Consider the following 27,351-nt stretch of genomic DNA (forward strand, 5'->3'; position numbering starts at 1 on the left):
GAAAAGGTCCCTCAAATCTCCTACATAGATGACCAATGCCTGGTTGCCAGTGGTTTTAGTAGCCCCCTTGGGGAAGATGAGTTGGTCATGGGAGTAATCATCAGTGTGTAGTGTTTGAGTTTTCATCCAGTCCTTCTAGGTTAGCACTATTGACATTTTGAGCTAATTTTCTGTTGTGAGGGGGCTATCCCATGCACTTAGCACCTTACCTGCCTTAACTTGTCTGAGTCCTTTTTGTCATGAGAAATGAACTTTAGTTTTCCTTTTCCTGGCATTCTTTTCCTGAAAACATACTGGATTAAGATTAAATATAGGGGCTGCTGCCGCGGCTCACTAGGCTAATCTTCACCTGCAGTGCTGGCACCCCGGGTTCTAGTCCCGGTTGGGGTGCTGGATTCTGTCCCAGTTGCTCCTCTTCCAATCCAGCTCTCTGCTGTGGCCCGGGAGTGCAGTGGAGGATGGCCCAGGTCCTTGGGCCCTGCACCTGCATGGGAGACCAGGAGGAAGCACCTGGCTCCTGGCTTTGGATTGGCGCAGTGTGCTGGCCGCAAAACGCCCGCCGTAGTGGCCACTTGGGGGGTGAACCAACGGAAAAAGGAAGACCTTTCTCTCTGTCTCTCTTTCACTAACTCTGCCTGTCAAAGAAAAAAAAATTAAATATAGGGGGCTGACATTGTGATATAGTGGGTAAAACCTGCCTACGACACTGGCATCTCATATGGGTTCTAGTTCAAGTCTCAGCTGCTCCACTGCTTTTTTTTTTTTTTTTTTTTTTTTTTATTTTTTTTTATTTTTTTGACAGGCAGAGTAGACAGTGAGAGAGAGAGACAGAGAGAAAGGTCTTCCTTTTTCTGTTGGTTCACCCTCCAATGGCCGCCACGGCTGGCGCGCTGCAGCCGGCACACCGCGCTGATCCGATGGCAGGAGCCAGGTACTTCTCCTGGTCTCCCATCGGGTGCAGGGCCCAAGGACTTGGGCCATCCTCCACTGCACTCCCTGGCCACAGCAGAGAGCTGGCCTGGAAGAGGGGCAACCGGGACAGAATCCGGCACCCCGACCGGGACTAGAACCCGGTGTGCCGGCGCCGCAAGGCGGAGGATTAGCCTAGTGAGCTGCGGCGCCGGCCAGCTGCTCCACTTCTGATGCAGCCCCCTGCTAATGTGTCTGGGAAAGCAACGGAGGATGGCCCAATTGCTTTGGTCATTGCACACATATGGGATACCCAGAAGTCCTGGTTTTCTCCTGGCCCAGTCCCAGGCATTGAGACCATTTGGGAAGTAAACCAGTGGATGGAAGATCTCTCTCTCTCTCTCTGTTTCTCCCTCCTCTCTGTAATGCTGTCTTTTAAGTAAATTTTTTTAAAGTTTTATTATTTGAAAGGTGGGGGGGAAGAAAGAGGTCTTCCACTGGCGGCTTTACCCACTACACCACAGTGCCATCCCCCAAATCATATTTTTTTTTTGGAAGGTTAAATATAGCATATCTCTAGGTAATGTTTTTATACTAAAATTCACCGCGGATTAGTGCGAGTTTATAGGAACCAGGAAGACTGTCCATAAAGAACCACAGAGTACTACGAAGAAACAGTGCTTAACCTCCTGGTGTGCAGTGTAACTCTTGTAAATGAGCATGAACATGTCCCTTGAGGGGCCCTGGGACTTATCCTCATTAGATGTTACAAGGTATTGCTGGTTCCTATGGAACATGAAGTTTCTGTATGCCAAAACAATTCCTGCACTTGTCTGTCTACATAATCTCTTTCCCTTAAGATGAGCTTTCGTGGTTATGCGTGGTTCTCAACAGTGCCCCTGCAGGGCTGTTTGGACTCCCTCAGAAGGTGGCCGCTCTGAGGCTAACATGCCTGCCTGCTGTGTTTCTGCAGAATTTAGTGAAGCTCTTGCCAAGCTGCAGTCTGTCGGATCCTTTGAGTAGATATCAGTCTACACTGGAGAACACTGTTGGTGGACACGTGAAGGAGGGGCTCTTGGAATTAACTGCTTTCTCTCAAACGTGCTTTCCTTAGTCTTGCCTCCTTTCCTTAGTCTTGCCATCACTTCTGCTTCTGGGGACTTTTGAGATTACTGGATGCAAATTGAGGTACTCCCTTCTTTTTCCCAGGGCTGCCACAACATTCAGCTTTTGGGTCTGCTAAGTTGTTCACACTCAATCAAATGCTTTCTGTCTTCTGATACTTTGTCATTGTCATTTTGTGAATGTCTTTTTTTTTTTAAAGGCAATATATTTTTGATTTAGTGGGATCTGGGAAGAGAATTGAGCTACCTCATTAGCCATTACTTCTTGTGTCCATAGCCGCTTGATATTGGAATGCTCCAAACCACAGCGCTCAGGCTGTTTCCATTCTATATCTTTTTGGTCTCATCCCTGTGCACTGACAATTGCCAAAATTTAATGCCATATTTAAAACACACTTCCTTCCCCCACTCCCATTATGCCATTAAACAATGGTTTACAACTCAGGGGCCGTTTTTGTCCCTCGGGATATTCCGTATTTTTGGTAGAGGGGCTGTGTTGTGGTGTAATGGGAGAATGCTGCTGGCATGTGGTGGGTAGAGGCCAGAGTGCTGCTGAATATCCTATAGGACGGCTCTCACAAGACCCAAAATAGTGTCGAGGCTGAGAAACCACATTCTAAAATCAGGTGGCATCTGTCAGTTCTGTCAGCGAGGGGGCAGGCATAGCACATTGTGTGAAGTCTTCTGTTGACGGTTGCAGCTACAGATGAAAATCACCTGACATTCAAGGAAATACGGGTTTCCTTCTCCAGCTCCTCTCCCCAAACTCCAGGTCCATATATTGCATCTCTAACCAGCATCTTTATTTGGATGTCCGGTAGATAGCTCAAATCACCTGGGCTAAACCTAAAGCCCTGATCTTTAGCTCCTTACTTGCTTGCTTTCCCTCTTTTCCACCTCAGTTAAAGACTTTTCCATCCTTCTCGTTCATCAAGTGAATTCCATGGATTCTTCATCTACTTTCTTTCTGCCTCCCTTCCAATCCTGCACCAGATTATGTTTACATTACCTTCAGAGTATATATAGAATCTGATCTTACCACCTTCACTGCCACCAAGACACTACCATCTTTTTTTTTTTTTCTTAAGATTTATTTATTTATTTGAAAGGCAGAGAGAGAGAGAGAGGGAGGTCTGTCTGCCTGTCTTCCATCCGCTGGTTCATTCTCCAGATAGCCACAATGGCCAGAGCTGCACCGATCTGAAGCCAGGAGCCAGGAGCTTCTTCTGGTTCTCCCATGTGGGTGCAGAGACCCAAGGTCTTGGGCCATCCTCCACTGCCTTCCCAGGCCATAGCGGAGAGCTGGATTGGAAGAGGAGCAGCTGGGACTCGAACCAACGTGCATGTGGGATGCCAGCACTGCAGGCGGCAGATGTACCTGCTACACCACAGCGCTGGCCCCGCCACCACCATCTTGATCTGGATTTTTGCAGTAGCCTCCAAACTGGTCCCTCCTGCACTCACTTTCCCAATGACAGTCTGTTATTCACACTATAGCCAGGGTGGTCCTGGTAAAAAAGTCACATCGGGGCCAGTGCTGTGGCTCACTTGGTTAATCCTCCACCTAAGGCGCCGGCATCCCATATGGGCGCCAGATTCTGTCCTGGCTGCTCCTCTTCCAATCCAGCTCTCTGCTGTGGCCCGGGAGTGCAGTGGAGGATGGCCCAAGTGCTTGGACCCCTGCACCTGCATGGGAGACCAGGAAGAAGCCCCTGGCTTTGGATCGGTGCAGTGCTGGCCATGGCGGCCATTTGGGGGGTGAATCAACGGAAGGAAGACCTCTCTCTCTCTCTCTCTCTCTCACTGTCTATAACACTACCTGTCAAAAAAAAAAAAAAAAAAAAAAAAAAAAACCTCTTTTCAAACCTAAAGGCTTTGAATCTTACTCATAGTAGGTCAGACCTGCTACAGTGGTCTGCAGAGCCTTACCCGATCTGCTTTCCCATTACTTGTGGCTTTGTTTTCCTTCCCTCCCTCCCTTACCCTGCCGAGCATACTGCTGCCTCCTTCTCTGGCAGCAGTCACAGCCTGCCTCAGGGCCTTTGCATTTGCCTGGAAGCCCTCTCTGCCTGATAGCCTCTTACTGCCCTTGGGATTTGCTCAAACCTCACTTTCCCAAGGAGGCCTTTTGTACTATTTAAAAAAACTAAACTCTCCTTCTTCTGGCCTGTGATTCTTTTTTTTTTTTTTTTAATCTTCCTTTTCATACCTCTCTCTCCCTCTCTCTCTTTCTGCCTCTGCCTCTCCTTCTCTGTGTAACTCCTACTTTCAAATAAATAAATCTTTAAAAAAAGAAGTCTTCCTTTTCTGCCTTATTTTTTCTCTTTAGTTGTTGATCACCATTTAATGTACTATATGTTTGTTTTTATTTTGTTCATACTCTTAACCAACTTAAATGGAAATTTCATCAGGAGAGAGGGATTTTTCATTCCTTTAATTCCTGATGTCTCTGTCCTTAACAAGTAGAATATTATTTAGCCAACAAGTACTCAGATATTTGAATGAATAAATATACACCTGTGTTCAGATCACTGTCTTCACCTTTGGAGACTGCACTCCAAAATTAAAAGCAGTTGTTATTTACAAGATGGCGAATGGAGTGCCACAAGTGAAACCTGTAGAAGGCTCTTTAATGGTGGAACTGTTGTTTTTCCACAACCAGATTCCTAAGAGGCAGTAGTTACACCTGTTACAGAGAAAACTCAGGATAGCATAGTTAGTTCTTCTAAAGTTTGCTCGTACAAATATCAGAAAATTCAGTTTGAAATTGGTGCTGTTTCTTCTTGGGGATATGGGTAATCAAAAGTAATATTGTGGCTTAGCTTTCTGTCTCCTTGCTCCAAAAATAGATATAGGATGATGTCCCATCAGAAATAGTTTGTCTATATTTCCGTCCCTTTCTCTTTCTTAACTTTTGTCGAAATACAATCTGTTCAAGCGCTTGACGTATATTGTCTCATTTAAAAGCCTCATACTATTCCTTTGGTAGGTGTATTATTCCACAGAAGCCAAGACTTAAGAGATTAAGTGGGCCAAATAACTGAGAAATCTGTATTTGAATTCCAGAACCACAATGTTTGCTTCCCAATTTTCATCAAAATCTTAAGTGTAGCTGGTATTAAGAATGATTATTTTCTGAGTGTCAAATAACATTTAGCACAAAACTGTTCTCCATGGATATATATATAAAGTGAATTATAGAATGATTTCAGTCAGTATTCTAATGAAGCCCATCAGCATTAATGATAATCTGTGAGGTTTTTGAAAATTAAAATTTTTTGTAGTTGTATAAAACTCTAGTAAAAGTTCTTTATTTCTCAGTGTGAAATACATATTATAGTTGATTCAATCATTATTATGGTACTTTTATTTGTGATAATTCATTAACAATACTTTATTCAGTAATACAACAATTTGCAAATCTGATTAGCAATTACATGTTATAAATTTCATACAGAGTTTATTAAAAGTGATGCTAACGTATACCTTTGTATTATTCTGGTGGAATTTAAACTAAGGATTCCTTTGAATTTCAAATCACTTTAGTTTAAAAATTGTTGAACATAAAAATATTTTCAAAGTCATTACCATAATAGCAGATTCAAAAGGTTTTGCTGATCTTAAAATTTGATAATTGTATCATGAATATTATGATGGGAAACATTGCCTGGTACCTGAGTTACTAAAACTTTTGAAATCCATAACTTTGCTTCATAAGTAAAGGGTTTTTAAATGAAACTTTTAATGGACATGCTGTTAAAACTTAGTGTGTAACACAGAGTATCATAACTTCATGCAATAAAAAGTTGAAGTGTGGGGAGGTTAAAACAGCAGCTGTGTTTCTTGTAGCATGGAGTAGGGGAGGTGGGGCACCACTGATAGCCAAGCCTCTCATTATTCTTAGCAAACAGAACCTTTTATTGCTCTAAAGTAGTAACTAAGTAAGCACACAGGGCTTTCTAAGCACTTTTAATTAAGAGTCATACATCCATGCCTGAGTGATTGGGGGTATCACTTGGTTTCTCAGTTGTTGCAGCAGCACGTCTCTTAAAATTCTAACTGCTTCATTTCACTGAAGTTTAGTCACGTGGAACATCTGAGTGTTTAATTCCAGATTTCACTGAACTGGTGAGGTTAATAATAGAATGTGTATCAGATGCAGGAAGAGGCTGAAGACATGGTTAAAGTCAGGGGAAATGTCTAGGTGATTTTTTTTCTTTTTTTAAACATTTATTTTTTTTAAAGATTTTATTTATTTATTTGACAAGTAGAATTACAGACAGTGTGAGAGAGAGAAACAGAGAGAAAAGTCTTCCTTCCGTTGGTTCACTCCCCAAATGGCCACAACAGCTGTAGCTGCGCTGATCCAAAGCCAGGAGCAAGGAGCTTCCTCCTGGTCTCCCATGCGGGTGCAGGGGCCCAAGCACTTGGGCCATCCTCCACTGCTCTCCCAGGCCGCAGCAGAGAGCTGGACGAGAAGAGGAGCAGCCGGGACTAGAACCAGTGCCCATATGGGATGCCGGCGCAGCAGGCTGAGAATCAACCTACTGTGCCACCATGCTGGCCCCTAAACATTTATTTTTAAAGGCAGAGTTACAGAAAGAGAGCTTACATCCGTTGGTTCACTCCCCAAATGGCCTCAATAGCCAGAGCTGGGCTGATCCAAAGCAAAGAGCTAGGAGCTTCCTCTTGTGTCTCCCAAGTGGGTACAAGAGTCCAAGCACTTCAGCCATCTTCTGCTGCTCTCCCAGGCACATTAGCAGGGAGCTGAATTGGAAATGGAGCAGCTGGACTTGAATTGGCAGCCTTCTGAGTTGCCAGCATTGCAGGCGGTGACTTTACCTGCTACACCACAGCGCCAGCCCCTAAAAGCCTGGTTTACATCAATATTTTTCAGGCACTCCCCCTGTCAACACTGGCTTGTACCTGAGTGCTTAAAAGAGTTTCATGGAAAATGGAAATAAAATATAGGTTTATTTGGTGCAAAAATAATTGAAATTCATGCATAGTTTTTTCATAATACGCATTTTCCAGGAGCTTTTTGAAGATTCAGTATGCCATGAATCTTAACTGTATCTATTTCTTTTTTTTGACAGGCAGAGTGGATAGTGAGAAAGAGAGACAGAGAGAAAGGTCTTCCTTTGCCATTGGTTCACCCTCCAATGGCCGCCACGGCTGGTGCGCTGCGGCCGGCGCACCACACTGATCCGAAGGCAGGAGATAGGTGCTTCCCCTGGTCTCCCATGGGGTGCAGGGCCCAAGGACTTGGGCCATCCTCCACTGCGCTCCTGGGCCATAGCAGAGAGCTGACCTGGAGGAGGGGCAACCGGGACAGAATCCGGCACCCCGACCGGGACTAGAACCTGGTGTGCCGGCGCCGCTAGGTGGAGGATTAGCCTGTTGAGTCACGGCGCTGGTCCTGTATCTATGGCGCTGGTCCTGTATCTATTTCTTGGAAATCTGCTACTTTTCTTCTCTGCAGAAGTCAAAAACAACTTCGTTTGGTATTAGGTCTGTTTTGTTTGGAGTTTGTGGAGGGGGATCTGTAAAGGACCTCTTTTTTTTCCTAAGAGAAATATGTTCATCTTTTTTAAAAAATTAATAGTAGCTATAAAATATGAAGGAAACAGCATTCAGGTATTTACTGGTTATGCATGTGTAATTGCTAATAAGAGAAGGAAAGAGAGAAAAGGGGAGAATGAAACAGCAGCTTGAGTGCTTACTCTGTGGTAGGTGGGCGTTGTGTTTTACGTGCCTTCGCACGCTGACCCTGCCACAGCACCTGTGGAATATGAATCATCACCCTACTTTACAGCAGCAGGAACTGAGGCAGAAAGTGAGTAAGAGTCCAAGGATTTGAAGCAGTCTGGTTGTTCAGTGAGCTGTTCCGCCCTATCCGGCTGCTTCATTACAAAACTGAAGGAGAATTAAGGGCAGATTGGCCAGTGACCTCAGAGCCAGACCCCAAGATAGGAGTGCATAGACAGGATAGGGGGAAATGGCAGAGATTTCTGCAGTAACATCCCCATCTTGTGGTGTTTTCATATATTTTTGAATATTTCAACAACTCTAAACTAGCTCTAAAGTAAATAAATTAAGGCTTAAAATTAAGATGAGATTGGAATAATAATAATGTTATCTCAATTCTTTCAGCAGACTTTGGAGATAAGTGCTAGTATTACTTACATTTTATATTTAAGAAAACAGGTTAACTAGTAAGCCATCTACATTCGCAGTAAATGGGCAAGCTGGGGCTTAAACCCAGGCACTTCAGCCCTGGGATCTGCTTCCATAACCATTATGCAATGCTTATTTCAGCATAGTATTTATGAAAAACGCATATGTATGTTAGTAGAAGGTGTTGCGCATCTATTTTATTGAAACATTTAATGGATGGTCGTAAGCCTGCACTTCATTTTTCTAGTTGTGATCTGAAGTGTTAGCTTTCATAAGGAAGTAATCACTACTTTGGTACAAGGCCATTTATTTATTTATTTATTTGACAGGCAGAGTTAGACAGAGAGAGAGAGAAAGGTTTTCTTCTGTTGGTTCACCCCCCAAATGGCCGTTATGGCCAGAGCTACGCCGATCCAAAGCCAGGAGCCAGGTGCTTCCTCCTGGTCTCCCATGCGGGTGCAGGGCCCAAGCACTTGGGCCATCCTCCACTGCCTTCCCGGGCCACAGCAGAGAGCTGGACTGCAAGAGGAGCAACCGGGACAGAATCCAGCTCCCCAACTGGGTCTAGAACCTGGGGTGCTGGTACTGCAGGCGGACAATTAGCCTAGTGAGCCGCGTCGCCGGCCAAGGCCGTTTAATGATTATGGTTTGGCTTCTATATTGAGATCAGTGCTTTTCAATATGTGCCCTCCCCATTCTCAAACCAAGGATTCTGGTGGTAAATGGTACTTCATTTTAACATGTCAACAGATGCAATTCAACAAAGTGGTGATCCATAACTTACTTTGCAGAAACTTGTGGCAAGTTTTAGAAAGATTGGAAGGCAGTTTGATAACTTCATAACACAGATTAAAGTATTTGGAACTGAGAAAGCTTACAGCAAAATTTGTTTGGAGAATTAACTCTAAAATTTATTTTTCTTGTATGTCTTAGGCACCACTTTATACATTTATGAAAGTAGTAATAAAGAGTAGATAAAGGTTAAATATAAGGCAGATAAAAAGATTTGGTAGGAAAGTTTACATGCTTTATGGAGATGTGATATAATTAACATTAAATGAGCTAGTATTCTTTAATCTCTTTGCCTTTGCTAATGTAACAACTAAATTTTCAGTCTTTGTTTATGTGTATACTGTTTTATGTTGTTTTTGTCACTTTATGTATATATAATTTTTGTTAAGAGTGTGTTTCAAAACTACATAGCATTCTACTGTCTGTTTATTGTTTAATGTCTATTGTTGAATACTTTAGATTTAGATATTTTAAAAATTTGTCCAAAAAGCATTTGGAAACATATTAAGAATTTGTACAAGATTGAGCCTAGAGGAAATAGATTTTTATACTTTTTATTTTGAAATAATGTCAAACTTAGAAAAACTTGAATGAACATACAAATAACTCATGAAATTAATTAACCATATTCATTAATTTTTACCATTTTGCCATATCGACTATCATTCTTTCTGTATGTACCTTTTCTCCCCTGAAGCATTCGAGTGTTGGCTGTGCTTATCGGGCTCCTTGACTCCTCAATAGTTCAGTCTCTGCTTCCTGAGAATGAGGGTATTGACAATATAGATTTGATAGGCTGCCTTTTAATGCAGTATTTGGAGCAGTATTTGTTTTTAAAGATTTATTTATTTGAAAGGCAGTGTTAGACAGAGAGGGAGGTCTTTCATCTGCTGGTTCACTCCCCAAATGGCCTCAGTGGTGGGGGTGGGCCAGGCCAAAGCCAGGAGCTTCTTTTATGTCTCCCACATGGGTGTAGGGGCCCAAGCACTTGGGCCATCTTTCAGTGCTTTCTCAGGCCATTAGCAGGGAGCTGGATCCAAAGTAGAACACCCGGGACTCCAACCGGTGCCCATCTGGGAAGCTGGTGTTGCAAGATGCAACTTAACCCACTATGCCACCACACAGTTCCCCAGCAGTTTTCTATAATATGTTTAATGAGATAATACAGAGAGGAAATAAAAGCAAGAATAGTCTTGATCTGGCCAAGCATGTAACTTGAAGGCTAAGGAGATATAGTTACTTATACTTTTCAAATATATTTGAGGTTGGTGCTGTGGCTTAGTGGGTAAAGCCACCGTCTATAGTGTTGGCATGCTATTTGGGTGCTGGTTTGAATCCTGGCTACTCCACTTCCAGCCCAGCTGTCCTTGGGAAATCAGTGAAAGATGACCTAGATGAAGCTCCTGGCTCCTGGCTTTGGTCTGGCTCAGCCCTGGCCATTGCGGCCATTTGGAGAGTGAACCAGCAGATGGAAGACCCGCCTCTCTCCCTTTCTCTCTCTCTCACTTCCTCCCTCCCTCCATCTTTGCCTCTCTGTAACTCTGATTTTCAAATAAAATGAACATATCTTTAAATATATATATATATATACGTATGTATGTATGCATGTTTGAGTGCCTAGGCACTGTACTGGACAGTAAAGGATAAAAATTTGAATGTAATACACAATGTCCTTATGAGGTTATAAGTTAGTGTATGCTTGAGGCAGTTTTATAGATAAAACAGCCAATTTCAGGATAGTGTAGTAAGTATTATGACAGGAAAAATAAAAACTTTTTGGTTAAAAGGCCATTGATGACTTCGAGAATAAATTAATGGATGTATTTCAACTCAAAAAGATGAAGGCTTTGGGAAAGAGATCGCAGGGAATTAAGGGATAGATTAGTGGCTAGGAAGTGGGTAAAGTACGCCATGGCATGAATTCAGGGGGCAGCAGAGAAGAGAAACCAGTAGCTTAACAAAAGGAAAGTTCTGTTTTTTGTTATCCCCCTGCTGGCAATGGGCTGGCCTAGTTGAGTGTCAGGCACTGAAGATAGAGGGGGAATGAGTACGATATGGGATGTGCTTAGCTTTAGAAGGGGCACTTAGCACATTCATTCACATAGAACTATGTAAGAATATGCGTGTAGTTATGGGGCACATTTTAATGGTGTAGATCATCATGATTGATGGGTATTATTTTCTTAGTAATAGATGGAGGTACAGTTTTAAGAAGAGAGGAAAGGGAGTATCCAAAAGCTTTAAGGATTTAGAACAGGCTTCGAGGAGTGACTTAGCGGAGTGAGGGAGTTAAGAGTACTGCCAAACAGTGTTGAAGGCCCAGATGAGATTCATCAGCATGGACTGGTACTGGACATAGTGTTTCTGTATAGTTCTTCTGTAGAGCTCCATTGTTCAGAAGTAGAGGGAGATTGTCCTTTAATTTTCAAAGGTTAGAAGCATCCGTTCCTTACTTTTCTCATTTTTTCTACTTTTTACATAAAAGAATGGTAATTGCATGCGACTTTTCATTACTGTTTCATTTCAGTGATCTTTTTCTCTCCCTGCATGAGAGCCACCCTTTTCACCTCCTTTATCTGTCATTTTCTTCCTTCCTGCATTTTCACAGCATGCTCTTTCTCTGAGATGTCCCAGCAAGCAGGCCAAGCGTCACATTGACTTCACAGAAGAACAGGCTGAGCTGACACCTGTAAGTTCTGTAAATGTCTTGGGCTACTTAAATAACAGCAAAAAGGAATGCATTCATTATATTCCAGCGATTGAACCTTGGTCATGTAGCCTTCATATTTCAAATGAAAACAGAACCAAAAAATTTAACAAAAATGAGCCACTCCATGATATGGTACCAGTGAATATTAATACTCATGGTAAGATGATACAGTTAGTAGTATATCTGATACAGAGAATTTTTGTATTGGAATTCGAAACCATGTGTATGCTTTCCTTTTTCTTCTGATGCTAAAATGATATTAAGAGATTTAATTGTTCTTCAGATTGGGGATATCAAGTGGAATGATTCCTGCGCTAATGCTCAGCTGAAAACTAAATTTCTTTTTCCAAAAAATATATTCTGTGGTCAGTGGTTGACAGATCTGATGTTTCAGAGCTGCCCTGTTATGTTAACCACTTACCACAGTGGCTATTAAGTACTTAAAATACAGTCTAAATTGAAATGTGCTCTAAAGATAAAATACAGCATTGATTTCAAACACAGTGTTAAAAATAATTGATATTGTAATATTTTATAATCGTTAAAACCATAATATCTTAGATATATTTTACTAAATGTAAATATTTCAATGTTTTCTTCTCATGCTTTTTAAAATTAATTTAGTTACTATTAAATTTTAAATTAACATCTGTGGCCTGTATTATGTTTCCCTTGGACAGTGCTGCCTCGGAGTCCTCTGTGAAGCATAAAAAGAAAGCAAAACCTGACTCCCTGAACCCCACTGCCTGAGTCATGCTTCCTCTTGCCTTCCCTCTCTTCTTTCCTGTTCTTTAAGTAGTAACCCCATCAATTGACTTCATGACTCCCTCTAATAGGTTATATCTTGAAGAATGAAAAACACTTCTACAACCTCTCCTCTAGCCCCAGTATTCTTCATTGTCTGCCTCACTTAATCTGTAATACTTGCATTGTCATCTGTTTCTTCTGCCTAAGCAGTTCTTAATCCTTTCGGTCCCAACATTCCTTTATATAACAAATAACCAAGTTATAATGCCATTTTTGTCCCAAAAGAAATTCACAGGCTATACGACCTGCCTGCCTACTTATTTTATTAAATGAATGTAAAATCCTGATACCTACTATGAAGGAAAAATAACTGAAAAGTATAACAAAATCTTCCAGTATGTAAATACTTAGCCACAACTATTAAAAGGCAACAAAGTAGTCAAACCCATAAACTCACTTAGAGTGAGGATTGGATTTAAGAGATGTGAGATCAGAAAGCTTTCCTGTACTACTTTTTTTTTTTTTTAAAAAAGCGGAAACATGAGTGGACCCCAGAATTAAAAGCCTGTTATGATGATGACATTCATGATGTACCTGTGTGTAATTAGAGGAGAAGGGAAATATCTAAGGTGGAGATAATGTGCTAAGACAATTTTCAAAGGAGAGAATATAGGGAAGTATAAAATTCTGGCAGATGAGATGAGTGTTATTTATAATACTAGTGACAAAAATCATTGCCAGTGTGACAGTGTTGGATGAGGCGGTGATTAAACGATTTTTGTACTTGATTTGTTACAATGTAGATTTCCCATGCACTGGTTATCACTTCAGATACACACAGTAGCGTGGCAGGGGTCTGAAGCCAGAGCCAGCAGCTCAATCCAGATTCCCTGTGTGGGTGGCAGGAAACCAGTCACTTGAGCCATCCCTGTCCCCCTGGCTCCCAACCCCCACCCCGCCCTGCCACCATGTTACTAGCAGGAAACTTGAGTCAGGAACTGGAACAAGCATCAAACCCAGGCAGTCCAGTCTGGGATGAGGGCAGCTTAACTAGCATCTCAAATACTAGACCAACATTCACTTTGATGAACCATTTTAAACAATCTTTATTTATGAAGCTCAGTGAAATTCTTGTTTCATATTTTCACTGATTTAATAATTTTTAGTTCCTAATTCTACTAAAAAGGAAATATAGATCTCCTCTGTCATTTCCTTGCACGTGACAGAATATACCCTGATACTGCCAATGGTGTACTGGCCACTCTTACTTAAAGCTAGGTTTCCTTTATTGAAATAATTTTGCAGCATTCTGAAATAGTCTTCATAAATCCTGAACAAAAAGTGTACACTTCAATTTATTATACAGGGTAATACATTGGATATTAAAAGTATATAAAATACTTTGTGTTTATACGTAAAATGGAGTTCGGTTCTAAGCTTAGATTATTATAAACAATATTTCCTATCTCTTATGATTTCCCATGTAAGTGCACTTAAAAATCAGATGGGATGTGAGACTTTTGTTGTTATGTGATGTTTTTCCATGTCTGCCAGACATCTAGCATTTCTGCTTTAGCTCCAATATGTACAAGTGACTCTTTCCTGCTTCTCTTTATCATGACAACCCAGAATGTCCTCCCTGTTTTCTGCAATGCCTCCTTGAGGGAAGCACGACCCTCATAGGAGAACCCCTGGTTCAAATGTATCCTATTTCCTTTCTCTGCTCTCATACTCCTGTCCCTCCCACTCAACAGCAGCCTTTACTCACCCTCCAGGACCTGAAGTGCTCACCTCCTGCTTGTTTCCATACCTCTGTACGTGGTTTCCAGTTGGTCTGTGTCTGCTGGGTAGACTGTCAGTTCTGTGAGGAAGGGAACACCTATCTTGGTGGCCATTGCATCTCCAATGCCCAGAGTAACTTCAGGCTCACAGTTAGAATCCAATGAATAGTTGAATAAAGAAAGAAGCAAAAAAGACAAAAAAAAAAATGAAATGGATTAAAAATAAACTTCTGAATTTGCGTTTCTAGTGGTGGCCAACATATAAGAAGGCCGCCCCGTGTTTATGATTTGGGTAGTATTCTTTTTTTTTTTTTTTTTTGACAGGCAGAGTGGATAGTGAGAGAGAGAGAGAGAAAGGTCTTCCTTTTGCCGTTGGTTCACCCTCCAATGGCCGCCACGGCCGGTGCACCACGCTGATCCCAAGGCAGGAGCCAGGTGCTTCTCCTGGTCTCCCATGGGGTGCAGGGCCCAAGCACTTGGGCCATCCTCCACTGCACTCCCAGGCCACAGCAGAGAGCTGGACAGGAAGAGGAGCGACTGGGACAGAATCCGGCGCCCCAACCGGGACTAGAACCCGGTGTGCCGGCGCCGCAGGTGGAGGATTAGCCTATTGAGCCGCGGCGCCGGTCGGCCCCGTGTTTATGAAGCTATGCATTTTTGTTGCCTCATAATCTGTGGCAAGACTGAAGGCTGATGGATGACGTGACCAAGCCAGTCTTGTACTCTTCTCGTCCCTCCTGCATCCTTCTGCGGTGACCAGTTTCCCCTTCCCCTGCCCTCTTTCAGAAAACCAAAGAGCTGTCGAAGTAGTAATGACTGTATCAGTGGGGAAGATAGATAAAGCATTTATACAAGGGAGGAGTTTGCTGCTTCTGGTTTCTAGATGTTATTCTTAATGCTTCAAACTCCCGCAGTGAAGATGGAAGGAACATGGAGACTTGAGCTCCCCGCCTGCCAGTGCGGTAACAGCTACATGAGCACCAAGCGCAGTGTAATTTATGATCATGCTTGACCACTCTTTGTTGTGTCATATTTTAGATGTGGCATATTTTGGGGTCATCAACCATAATGATTACCTGTTTTTATTTGTATCTGTTTAAATATTTTAATGTTTTGAAATGGAGAACTTCTGGGTCTTTATACAAATACAGTTAAATATCGTTGCTTCTTACTAATCAAATTATAAGTTTTCTAACAAATTAAAGTCTTGAGGTGATAGGGGTTTGAGTATATCATATGAGTTTTTTTTTTTTTTTTTTTTTTTTTTTTTGGTAACTTTGAATTTGGTGTCTGAAATTACACTTTCCAATCATAGTTTGTTTTAATGGCCTGGAGCACATTTCATTGCTTAAAATTTGAAATAAATATTCTACTCGTTTGGAGATTTTCTTTTCCTGAAATGATAAGCTTTATAAGCAAGCTAAATAGATTAATATTATCCTCTGTAGTGTTTATAATCTCAAAGTAGTGTGTTTATTATCTATGACCACATACATTTTTAAAAATTTTTTATGTGAACGATATCTTCCATCCAATGGCTTGCTCCCCAAAGGCCTATAACAGCTGGGAGTGGGCCAGGCAGAATCTAGGTACTGGGAACTCAGTCTACATCTCCCATGTGGATGGTAGGGACGCAAGTATGCGGGCTATCACCTAACCATCTCGTGGTGTGTATTAGCAGAGAGATAGAATTGGACGCTGAGGGGGCCGGCGCCGTGACGCAGTAGGTTAATCCTCCACCCGCAACGCTGGCATCCCATATGGGCACCGGTTCTAGTCCCGGTTTCTCCTCTTCCAGTCCAGCTCTCTGCTGTGGCCTGGGGTAGCAGTGGAGAATGGCCCAAGTGCTTGGGCCCCTGACCCGCGTGGGAGACCAGGAAGAAGCACCCGATTCCTGGCTTTGGGTCAGCATAGCTCCGGCCGTTGCAGCCATTTGGGGAGTGAACCAATGGAAGGAAGACCTTTCTCTCTTCTCTCTCTTTCTCTCTCACTGTCTGTAACTCTACCTCTCAAATAAATTTAAAAAAAAAATCTTTGAAAAAAAAAATAATTAGAAGCTGAGCCAGAACTCAAACCTAGGCATTCTGATAATGGGATGTGGGCTTCCCCCAACCCCATGAACTTTTCTGAGAGTAGATGCTACTCCAGTATTTGTTTACATGTTTCTTTCCAAATGATTTCTTTGTCAAAACAACTTGAGAAACAGATTTATTAAATACTACATTCTCTATAAGCTTTAAATTGTGACTAGTACATAGTTATAAAAAATACTAAATCAGAATTATTTAGGGATAGGCAAATCTGAATTATATATACATCAAAGCATCTGCAGCTTAAAGATAAATAGCACAAACTTACATTAAAACTTGTTACAAAAAAGTTATTAAGGATGAAAATGGCTGACTATATAAAAATGACTTCAATTAATTTAACCAGTTGAAGGAACAGCACTTAATATTTTGTTCAGTGGATTGACTTGCTGTGTAAGTCCTTTCCTGTGCCCTTCAGTCCTGTTAGTGTTCTCATACCGAGTGGGTTAACAACATCTTACTGAAGTGTGTATGTTGAACAAAATATTCATGGGTAGGCTCCCTTCTTGTAGCTATCATTGAATTGAGAAATGTTTGGCAGAAGTTTTTAAAGTGATATAATCTTTAGTCTTTCTTTGTTTTCATTAGAATACACTAGGTCTTTTATTGGCTTTAACAAGAGGGAGGTATATGTTTAGTTGTTGGTCTCTGATGTACTTGTGCTCTGTGTAAAACACTTAGGAGCACCAGCCTATAAGGCAAACTGGCTCTGTGATCTTCACAAGTCTAAGTATTACCCATTTTCCCAAAGAGCCAGGTATTGGCAGGAGTCTGCTGGGCCAAGCCTGTGGGCGTAGATGGCATCTTTCCCTCAACCCTCCTTTTCTTTTCTTTTTTAAAATTTTCTTTGTGGACATACTTCATTTAGCTTAAGAAAAAGAAATAAGATTAATTGTAGAATATCATTCTTGCTTTGTCTATTTTATTTATATTTTATAAACACATTAAACCTCCACTGACTTCTATTATTGCCTTTTGTTTTGTTTTGTTTTTCTCTCTCTCCTTCACAAGCACTCCTATCTGGACAGGGAAACCTCCCTTCTTCTGAGAAACATTGCAGGAAAACCTTCTCATTTGCTGACCAAGGTGATTCTTCTTTCCACATGCATGTAACTATTTACTGCCTTGTTGGTAGAGTATAATTTCTATTTTTGATTGTGCTGTTGGATTATTGCTTTCTTATTTTGGCATTTTTTTTCTTAATAGAGGTACATTTTCTCTTAACCTAGGTAATCACCTACTGATCTTAATGATTATCAGACGATATTGAGAGTAGAAAATATTTTCAGTAGTGTTCACTAGTTTTTAAACTTTACTGCCCGATTATCTTCTCAAGTATATTGCACATTTTCTAGTTTAACATTATATTGCATTGTGAAATCTAAAAAACATTGCTCTAATTTTAACTTTCACTTCTAATGGTTATCCATAAGTTTCCTGAACAAACTTTGCTTTCTAATTTTTGATTATATTATCACCTTCTCATTTAATTAAAACATTTACGTTTGTAATCAGAATCTCAATTTATGTAAACTTTGTCAAACTGGAAGAAAAAGCTGCAATTTTAGGTTTTCACTTCTCTGCTGTAAGAGTGGTTTGAATCAGTCCAGCTAGGCATTCACTTGGGTGGTATTTATATCAGTCTAAAATCTAGCATTACCATCAAACAAGAATAATAGTGAGCTGAACAGCTTTCTATCTGTTTTCAAATCATGTGTCTATGTTTCACTGTCTTCTCTAAATACTATAATGTTAAGTTCAAGAATTTCAGGCTGGCTTATGGATTCTGGTGTATACAAAGTTGTTATTGTGTCTAAGATGGTTTTTTTAATTCATTCCTTCCTAATCTTGTAAGCATAAGAAAGAAGATGATAGATGAAAATTAAAATCTATCCAAGAAGCAGCGAAAGAAAAGAACCTTTGATCCTTTCTCTCGCCTGAGTTTTAACCAGGGAATCCAGGGAATCGCAGAAGTCTAAGTGGGCAGGGTGTAGCTGTGTACTTTCTAACAACAGCAAAGTTTTTGAGCTCTCTTCCTGCTTTGTGTTCTGTCTTCCTCGAGTCCAGACTCATAGCTTCTGTTCTAGATCAGCTCTCTCCCCTGCGAACTGTTCGGAGTTTCCTGGAAGATCACCAGCATCTTACCAGCACCTTAAATCCCCTGGGTGTTTGGCTTCCTTTCCCACACTCTCCCTGAGGCCCCCAGCTTACATCTGTCTTCCTTTGACATTTATGCTCTGCATTGGATGCTGCCATTCTCCTGATGACCCAGGCTTGAGCACTCTGATGATCCCCGACACCTTTCTTCTCACTGAGTATCTCAGATCTCTAGGGAAGCTTTTCATAATCTGCAGGATTTATTGAGTTTACCCATTCATTTCATTCCTGTTGCCACTACCCTAGTTATAGGCTCTTGCCAGAGGTACTACGGTTACCCCTGTATTTTTGCGTTTCCCTCCTCCAGTCCACTTTTTCCCACCACTCTCAGATTAAATTTCACAATTTCCCATTTCCATTGCTGATTTATCCAACGGTATTTATTGAACCATATACTGTGTTGTCTGCTGGGATACAATATTGTACACAATGCTCGTATTCCTTGCCCTCAGGAACTCACTGTTTACTTATGAAAGTGGATAATAAACAGTGACAAGCAAATGTACGATAAAACCCTGTGAATCCTGCCCAGTGTGAGGAAGGAAACAAGGTAAAGGAGTAGAGAATACAGGGGAGCAGGGCAGGGCTCCGTTTCACCTGGTAGGTGTGATCAGAAGAGGCCTCCTACAAGGCTGAAAGGAGTGCTGCACACAGAAGGTGGAGGGAGAATGGAGCTTAGCCTGTTTGGGAAGCTGAGAACCGCTGTGTTGGTGGAGCCACGGGAGTTGTGAAGGTACAGATGTCTTGATTTGGAGACGTAGGTAGGAGCCAGATCACCTAAGCCATGCAAAAGCATTATCTTTTTTTTTTCTTTAAGATTTATTTATTTCATTTGAAAGGCAGAATTACAGAGAGAAAAGGAGATCTTTCTGGTTTACTCCCCAAATGGCCACAAAAGCCGGAGCTGTGTCGTACTGAAGCCAGGAGTTTCTTCTGGTTCTCACGCATGGGTGCAGGGGCCCAAGCACTTGGGCCATCTTCCATTGCTTTTCTCAGGCCATAGCAGGGAGCTGAATAAGAAGTGGAGCAGCCAGGAATTGAACTGGCACCCAGATGGGATGCGAGCACTGCAGGTGGCTGCTTAGCCCACTATGCCACAGTGACAGCCTCTATCTTTTTCTTTAAAAGCAGTGTAAACTACTTGAAAAGAATGACTTCATTTATCCATTCAACAAATCTTTTCTGAGAACCTTCTACGGGCTAGTGAGTGTTTACAGCCCTGAAGATATGACAGTCAGCAAGGCAAAGTTGCTACCACGGACTAACAGGGAGAGTTGTGCTTTGTGAGTTTTAGATAAATACAGGCAGTAGCTTCTTCTCTCTCTCTGCCCAAGAGACAGTAACATTGAGTGTAGTATGAGAGCCATTGCTGCCACAACTTACCTTCTCCCAACATCTAGCATTAACTACATCCTTTATAGTGCCCTGTCTATATGCAAAAGAAATTTGAGCAGGAATGTGGTAGAGTAGCATAGGACCTAGGCAGGGTGGGGTAGGGAGAGAGCCACAGAGGACTTGGCAGGAATTCCTGCACAACCCAAGCCAAGGGGGCCTGTTGGGTGAGCCTCAGTTATAGTGTTAATGTAAGTGCCCTCTACCAGAGCACCTGGCTGTTTGGAATTTAAAATGAATATGTAGGCCGGCGCCGCGGCTCACTAGGCTAATCCTCCGCCTAGCGGCGCCGGCACACCGGGTTCTGGTCCCGGTCGGGGCGCCGGATTCTGTCCTGGTTGCCCCTCTTCCAGGCCAGCCCTCTGCTGTGGCCAGGGAGTGCAGTGGAGGATGGCCCAGGTGCTTGGGCCCTGCACCCCATGGGAGACCAGGAAAAGCACCTGGCTCCTGGCTCCTGCCATCGGATCAGCGCGGTGCGCCGGCCGCAGCGCGCCGGCCGCGGCGGCCATTGGAGGGTGAACCAACAGCAAAGGAAGACCTTTCTCTCTGTCTCTCTCTCTCACTGTCCACTCTGCCTGTCAAAAAAAAAAAATAAATAAAATAAATGAATATGTAGTTTTTATATGCCATGCGTGGAAGTCTTGCTCTCCTTACAGAGAGCTTGGTGCCACAGTTCCTAGCAGGCTTCTGAGGTATCTGATGGACCCAGTAGAGACTGTACTCTCGTGCATTGAGTCCATGTAACACTCAGCAGTTAGTACATAACAGAGTGAACCCAGTAACGCTGTGTTCAGGCCAGACCAGCAAAGAGAGTGGGGATTTTTTCATCACCACTGATCCAGTTGTCACCATTACCGCTGTCAGTGAAATAACATCTCACAGATAGTTCTGACCCAGGAGCCTCTGCACAAACAGTGCCACGCAGTTTTTCCTTGGAGTGCGAGTAGTGCCAGCCCAGGGCTATTCTACCACCAATGGGAGCAGTGGGAAAAGGTCAAATAGCTGATTTGATGCCCTTTATCTCTGGTGCTATTCTAAAGAGCTCCTCTGACCTGTGACTTCACAGGATGGAGCAGTCTTTGTCCCTTGTTACTCTTTTACCCCACCCCTCCCATAGCTCTTGTCGCTATTACATCTCATAACCATTTCTTGTATGTCTTATCTCTCCTAGTACATAAATGTAAGCTCCATGGAAGTATATACTCTGTCCATGCTGCTAATTCCAAGTCTGGTTCCTAGTCTCAGCAAACATCTGCCAAAGCAAAGAGTGGTCCTTTAGAGACCATCAGAGTTTAAGAATTGCTCTAATGTTACCTGCCTTTTTTTTTTCTTCAAAGAAGTTATTAAACTGCTATTACATTACTGAATGTTCCTTATTTTTGACAAGCAGTTTTTATTCACTGATATCCCAAAAGTTTAAGCTATAGCCCTAAGGACAAAAGAAACTAGATATTACAGTGGGAGGAACAAGTAGCCAAGCCTAAATCCACCTATTTAGGCTTGGAAAGATAAAAGTCTGAGTCTCAGTCTGTATAGTGGCTATAATAATAATATTGCATTATTGTTGAGAATTAGTCTATCAATTTCATGGTTTCTTCAAGAGAAATAAACTAGTTATTATTTCTTTGGCTCTAAGTGTTGTTAAAGAAGAGAGCATTTAAAGGACATTAAACTGTTTATATCACTCCAGGTTATCTTTGGATCATTTAACTTATATAACTTTTAAAAATTGCAGTATCGATGAAATAAACTAGATCCTGAAGAAACTGCTGAGCACTCTGTAGCCTCTTAATTTCAATTGGCTTTGTTCTGAACTCAGAGAGACAATTTCTCAGTGGAAGGAATTCACTAACCGTCACTTAGCAACTGTAACTTTCTCAAAATACACGTATTCTGAGTTCTGCACCAGAGCATTCTAACATTTGTAACCACAGTGTTGACTTTCATTTAATCAAAAGATCTTCACTCAGTTTTTGTCCTTTATGTAAATTTGAGGACACTTGGCATTTGATGGTTATTGATAGCCACGCTGGAGTTTTTCAGTAGAAAATAGGTTGTCTCTTGCTCTTCTAAGAGGAGGGCAGGAGGGAAAGTTAAGTTTTCATATGTGTGAGGTATCTTTTACTCATGTTTAGGATAGCTGTGAGACAATGTGAAGAAAGAGATAGTTGAAAGATACAGGGAAAATGTCTTAAAGACCTGAGTTTGTCAGCAGAATTTGAGATGAGGAAGGCTTTGTCCTTTGTGTTAAACTTGGGCTTCAAATACTGAACATAGATTCTCCCTGCTCTTATAAACTGTTGGAAGTCTTCTATCATCCAGACATATCAACAAAGATTTATTGATCTCTCCTGTATTGCATAGCATTCTGTAAGAGCTTAAGATGTTTTTTTTTTCTCCTCATGTTGTTAGGGTTAAAAGACATGGCTATGGCCAACTATACCATATGCAAATAGAACTCACTGAGAAAGAGTTTGTCACCCATAGGAAGCATAAAATACTATTAATCCTGTAGTGTGATACACATATTTTCATGTCTAGTTTTGTTCCAAAGGCCTTATGATCTATTGGCTCCTCAAAAAATTTCTAGTGAGGATTATCCTTGTGATAAACTGGAGAAGAATTAACTAAAATTTGCCTGTGTTGAAATTAAACAAGTAGTTCTTAAATTTGGATTTGATAATGTTTTAACACAGGTCAGTATATATAACTATTAAAGAGTTGCATTTTGAGCAACTCAGTAGCTAGATTTAGGTTTGATAAAATAGCCCCACCTAAGTGCTTTATTCTTATTGTTAGGAAATATAATTTGTTTAATATGTTAACTGATTGCTCAAGACTCTTGTCTATTTAATCTTTACTTCCAGTATATGGAATAGAAAGTGATCTTTGAATTAAATGACTTTTTATGTCAGTGCTTAAAAAATAGCACTGGTTATATTCTATTGTATTTGACAAATTGAAATGGAAGTATGAAATATTTTCATATTTATAAGCAATATCAATGTGATGTTTAAATTTTTATATCCCCCCCTTTTTTAAAAAATATTTATTTATTTGAAAGGCAGAGTTACACACAGGCAGAGAGAGATGTCCTCCATCTACTGGTTCACTCCCCAAGTGGCTGTAACAGTTGGAGCTGGGACAGTCTGAAGCCAGGAGCTTCCTCCAGGTCTCCCACGTGGGTACAGGGGCCCAAGGACTTGGGCCATCCTTTACTGCTTTGCAGGCCATAACAGAGAGTTGGATTGGAGGTGGAGCAGCCTGGCACCCATCTGGGATGCTGGCACTGCAAGCTGTGGCTCTACACAGTGCTTGCCTCTCCTGGTTTGTTGTTGTTGTTGTTTATGTTTGACAGGCAGAGTTGGACAATGAGAGCCAGAGAGAGAAAGGTCTTCCTTCCGTTGGTTCACCCCCTTAATGGCCGCTACGAAGCCAATCCGAAGCCAGAAGCCAGGTGCTTCCTCCTGGTCCCCCATGCGGGTGCAGGGGCCCAAGCACTTGGGCCATCCCCCACTAACCTCCCGGGCCACAGCAGAGAGCTGGACTGGAAGAGGAGCAGCTGGGACTAGAACCTGGCACCCATATGGCATTCATATGGGATGCCGGCGCCGCAGGCAGAGAATTAACCAAGTGAGCCATGGCACTGGCCTGCCCCTCCTATTTTTTAGTTAACTATTTTTTAGAGCAGTTTTAGATTCAAGGCAGTGCTGAGCACTGCTCACCTCTCCATACATGCACGCGCACACAAACACTTTTACCCTTACCTTACATGGGGAACCTGTACCACAGTGGTTCCCATATTTGCTGCACTTGTTCAGACTACAGCCACACATCATTGCCACCCAGAGTCCATAAATTACCTTAGAGTTCTCCCTTGTTGGCCTTTCACAAGTGTAAACCATGTAGTGTACAGGATCGTTTCACTGCCTTCAAAATCCTGAGTACTCTTCCTGTTCTTCCTTTGTTCCACCTTAACCCCTGGCAACTGATTTGTTTTTTTTTTTTTTTAACAACCAATCTTTTTACTATCTTTGTGGTTTTGATTTTTCCAGAGTATCATATAGTTAGAAATAAGTATGTAGCTTTTTTTTTTTTAGATTGATTTCTTTGACTTGGTAATATGTATTTTGAGGTTCCTCCATGTCTTTGTGTCTTGATAACTTCCCTCTTTTTACTATTGAATTACATTCCGCTGTCAGGAAGCACCACCATTGGTTTATCTGATCATTTATGGGAGGACATCTTGGTTGCTTCCAAGTTTGGGCAGCTACGAGTAAAGCTTCTTTCTATAAACGTCTGTGCACAGGTTTTTGTGTTTTCTACTCATTCAAGTAAATATCAAGGAGAACGATTACCGGCTCATATGGTAAAAGAATGTTAATTTTGTAAGAAACTGCCAAAGTGACTTACAAAGTGACTATACCTTTTTACATTTTGCATTTCCACTGACAATGGGTACATCCCTGTTGTCCTAGCATTTGGTGAGGATGTTTGTCAGTGTTTGGATTTTGGCCATTCTGATAGGTGTATAGTGCTTGGCATCTTGTTTTAATTTGCAGTTCTCTAATGACAGATAATGTTGAGCATCTTTTCACGTGCTTATTTGCCACCTGTATATCTTCTTTGCTGAGGTGTCTGGGTTATTTGTTCATTTTTCCAATTGAACTGTTCATTTTCTTGAGTTTTTATTTTTTTGTTTTGTTGTTGTTTTTTAAGATTTATTTATTTGATAGGCAGAGTTACAGAGAGACAGAAAGGTCTTCCATCTGCTGGTTCACTCCCCAGATGTCTGCAATGGCCAGAGCTGAGCTGATCTGAAGCCAGGCGCCAGGATCTTCTTCCCAGTTTCCCATGTGACTGCAGAGACCAAAGCACTTGGGCCATCTTCTACTGCTTTCCCAGGCCATTAGCGGGGAGCTGCATCAGAAGTGGAGCAGCCAAGACTCTAACAGGCACCCACACACAGAGGTTTAACCACAGCGCTGGCCCCAGTTTTCTTGAGTTTTTGGGAGTTCTTTGTACATTTTCCACAAGTCCTTTATCAGATACATCTTTTAGAAATGTTTTCTTCAGGTCTGTGACTTGCCTTCTCATTCTCTTAAATAGTCCCCTTTTTTGTTTAAATTTTTAAGATTTATTTATTTATTTGAAAGAGAGAGAGAGAGATCTTCAATCCCCTGGTTCACTTTCCAGAGGGCAACAACAACCAAGCCTGGGCCAGGCCAAAGCCAGGAGCCGGGAGCTTCTTCTGGCTCCGCCACATGCGTGCCAAGAACCCAGCACTTGGACTCTGCTGTTTTCCCGGCTATCAGCAGGGAGCTGAATTGGAAGTGTGGCATGCCAGCATTGCAGTCGGCTTTACCCACTTCACTACAATGCCAATATTCTGTATTTTGTAAAATGTTTTCAGCTTTGAGGACATCTTCTAAACATTTTTTATGTCCATTCAGAAATTCATGTTTGTATACCAAATAAACAAAGCATTAATTCCAAGTGTCCATTTTTCCTCATCAGACTTGAACTTTGCTTCTCAGGGACAGAAAAGTGAAATTTGCAAATACATCTTGATAAATTTTCTTTAACAGCCTTTTATGCCAGTAGAAAATGCTTTCCAGTAGTTTTCATGAGTCAGTTACTTAACAGTTGAAAATATTTTGGATCCTTTTAGAATAGTGTTTTGTACATCAAAGGTAGATATAAGATTTGGTAATTTACAGAATAATTATTTTGTTTCTCTAAGACACATAGCCTTTATAGAAAAAATTTTATGTTAAGATGTAAAAAAAAAAGATGTAATCACTGTTATAGTTCTGCCATTTATTTATTTGTATAAGGAATTGGAAGCAGATAAGGTAATTTACTCTTTAAGGAATATATAATAGTATTAGAAATGAGTCTTCCCTTCTCCATTGTTAAAATAAAATTCTTTATTCTCTGCTAATTGGGTTTACAGGTAGTATTTCCAGACTCTGGTTATTATGTTAATTTACTAGCTGCTTTCATTGAAAGAGATCAGGTTTCTGGCAAGCCAGCCCAGTGCCTTCCCCAACCACTGTTTTCTTCTGTGTTCCACAGAGTAGTAAATACTGAGTTTGCCATGAGCTGGGAAGGAGAAGCGGTTCATAAACAAGAAGGCAACAGGATTTAAGCAAATGGAGTAAATCCAATACATGAATTCAGTTTTTGTTTTTTGTCCAGGAGACTTTAGCATTTTAATGAAGAGAAATACATGGATTATGGTTTTTATCACAATCAGGAGAGGCTAAAATTGGCCCTTTTTTTTGAAAGGCATTAAATGAAGTAATATGTAAGATTGCAGTTTATGTTTTTCTTAGCTATTTTCTGGAGTAGTCAATGGCTTAGAAATAGAAAATAATCCTTCATAAATGAAGGTTTACTTACATAATTTTTTTTCAATTGGAGATTAATGCTACAGTATATTATGGCCTATTGCTGGAAATTACAAGTAAGTACTATTGTTAGAGTACTATTTGCTATCTTAGAAAAACAAAAGACAAATGGCTTAAATGTATTTTTAGTTCTTTATGGTTTTTATTACTGTTCATTTTCTAAGTTACTAGAAATTACATTATTTGGAAAATTACAGTTATCATTTAAAAATCTCATGAATGAATTAATAGAAACCTAAGTTTACTGACAGTATTGTATTGTGTAATTTTTCCAAAGCAGTGTAAATTTGGGATTTTGAGGTAGCCTCTTATATTTGTATTGTTATACTAATGAGAACATTTCTACAATTTTTATATATTAAAGACTTTCAAGTAGTAGCAGATAAGTAGCTTCTGTTTTGTTTTTGTTTTTGCTGTGGATACTTCATGTAGCAGTGATTTTCAATGAAACAGTAAAACAGTAGTGTGCAAACACTTGCTTGTACCTTGGAAGGAGTGTAGATTCCGAACTGAGGGATCTTGCAGGTGTAACAAATTGGCAGGCCCTCAGAGGGCAACTCCTGTTTCCCCTGCCCCGAAACCTGGCGTCAGTCTGCTTCTGGTTGACACAATCAAATTTATGGAATTTAATTTTATAGTAAAATATCTATGTGTAAGTCATCTACATCTGTAAAAATGCTCCTTTCTGTACAATATGTTTGCTCTCACTTTGTAAACCAGTTTATTTTTCAAATGTGCTCTATGTAAGTATGTGAAGTTATCTTCTTAATAAAATTCAATGCTGGGAGCATCCTTATGGGTAAAACAAGCCACTTGTTAGATAATTCTTATCATCCTAGCTAGCATTCGTTTATCTGAAGTGCTTTGTGTCCACAGGAAGAACAGGCAGCAAAAGTGAAAGCTGAGAAGATCAGAGTTGCCCTAGAGAAAATTAAAGAGGCACAAGTGAAAAAGGTGATGTGTGGCTTTTTCCTCGTTTGGGCTTTGTAGTAGTTTTAGGGGTCTATTAAAAATTGCCTTGTTTATGTGATGTTCTTCTAAGACAGGGAGAGGTGGGAA

At 41.1% G+C, this 27,351-nt stretch overlaps 1 protein-coding gene across 6 annotated transcripts in view; it reads left to right on the forward strand.

Moving 5' to 3' along the window:
- The window catches only part of RAPH1 (Ras association (RalGDS/AF-6) and pleckstrin homology domains 1), a 159,865-nt gene that overhangs the window by 63,195 nt on the left and 69,319 nt on the right, over positions 1-27,351 (forward strand). For 3 of the 6 annotated variants that reach the window (XM_070070347.1, XM_070070343.1, XM_070070346.1), the window contains exons 5-7: positions 11,611-11,691; positions 17,342-17,416; positions 27,169-27,246. In XM_070070347.1, coding sequence (XP_069926448.1) covers positions 11,611-11,691; positions 17,342-17,416; positions 27,169-27,246 — 234 coding nt within the window. The remainder of the gene's footprint in view (positions 1-11,610; positions 11,692-17,341; positions 17,417-27,168; positions 27,247-27,351) is intronic. The other 3 variants (XM_070070344.1, XM_070070345.1, XM_051848255.2) reach the window with 3 other exon arrangements.

This window comes from Oryctolagus cuniculus, chromosome 3 (assembly GCF_964237555.1).
Source record: "Oryctolagus cuniculus chromosome 3, mOryCun1.1, whole genome shotgun sequence".
In the NCBI taxonomy this organism is placed as follows: Eukaryota; Metazoa; Chordata; class Mammalia; order Lagomorpha; family Leporidae; genus Oryctolagus; species Oryctolagus cuniculus.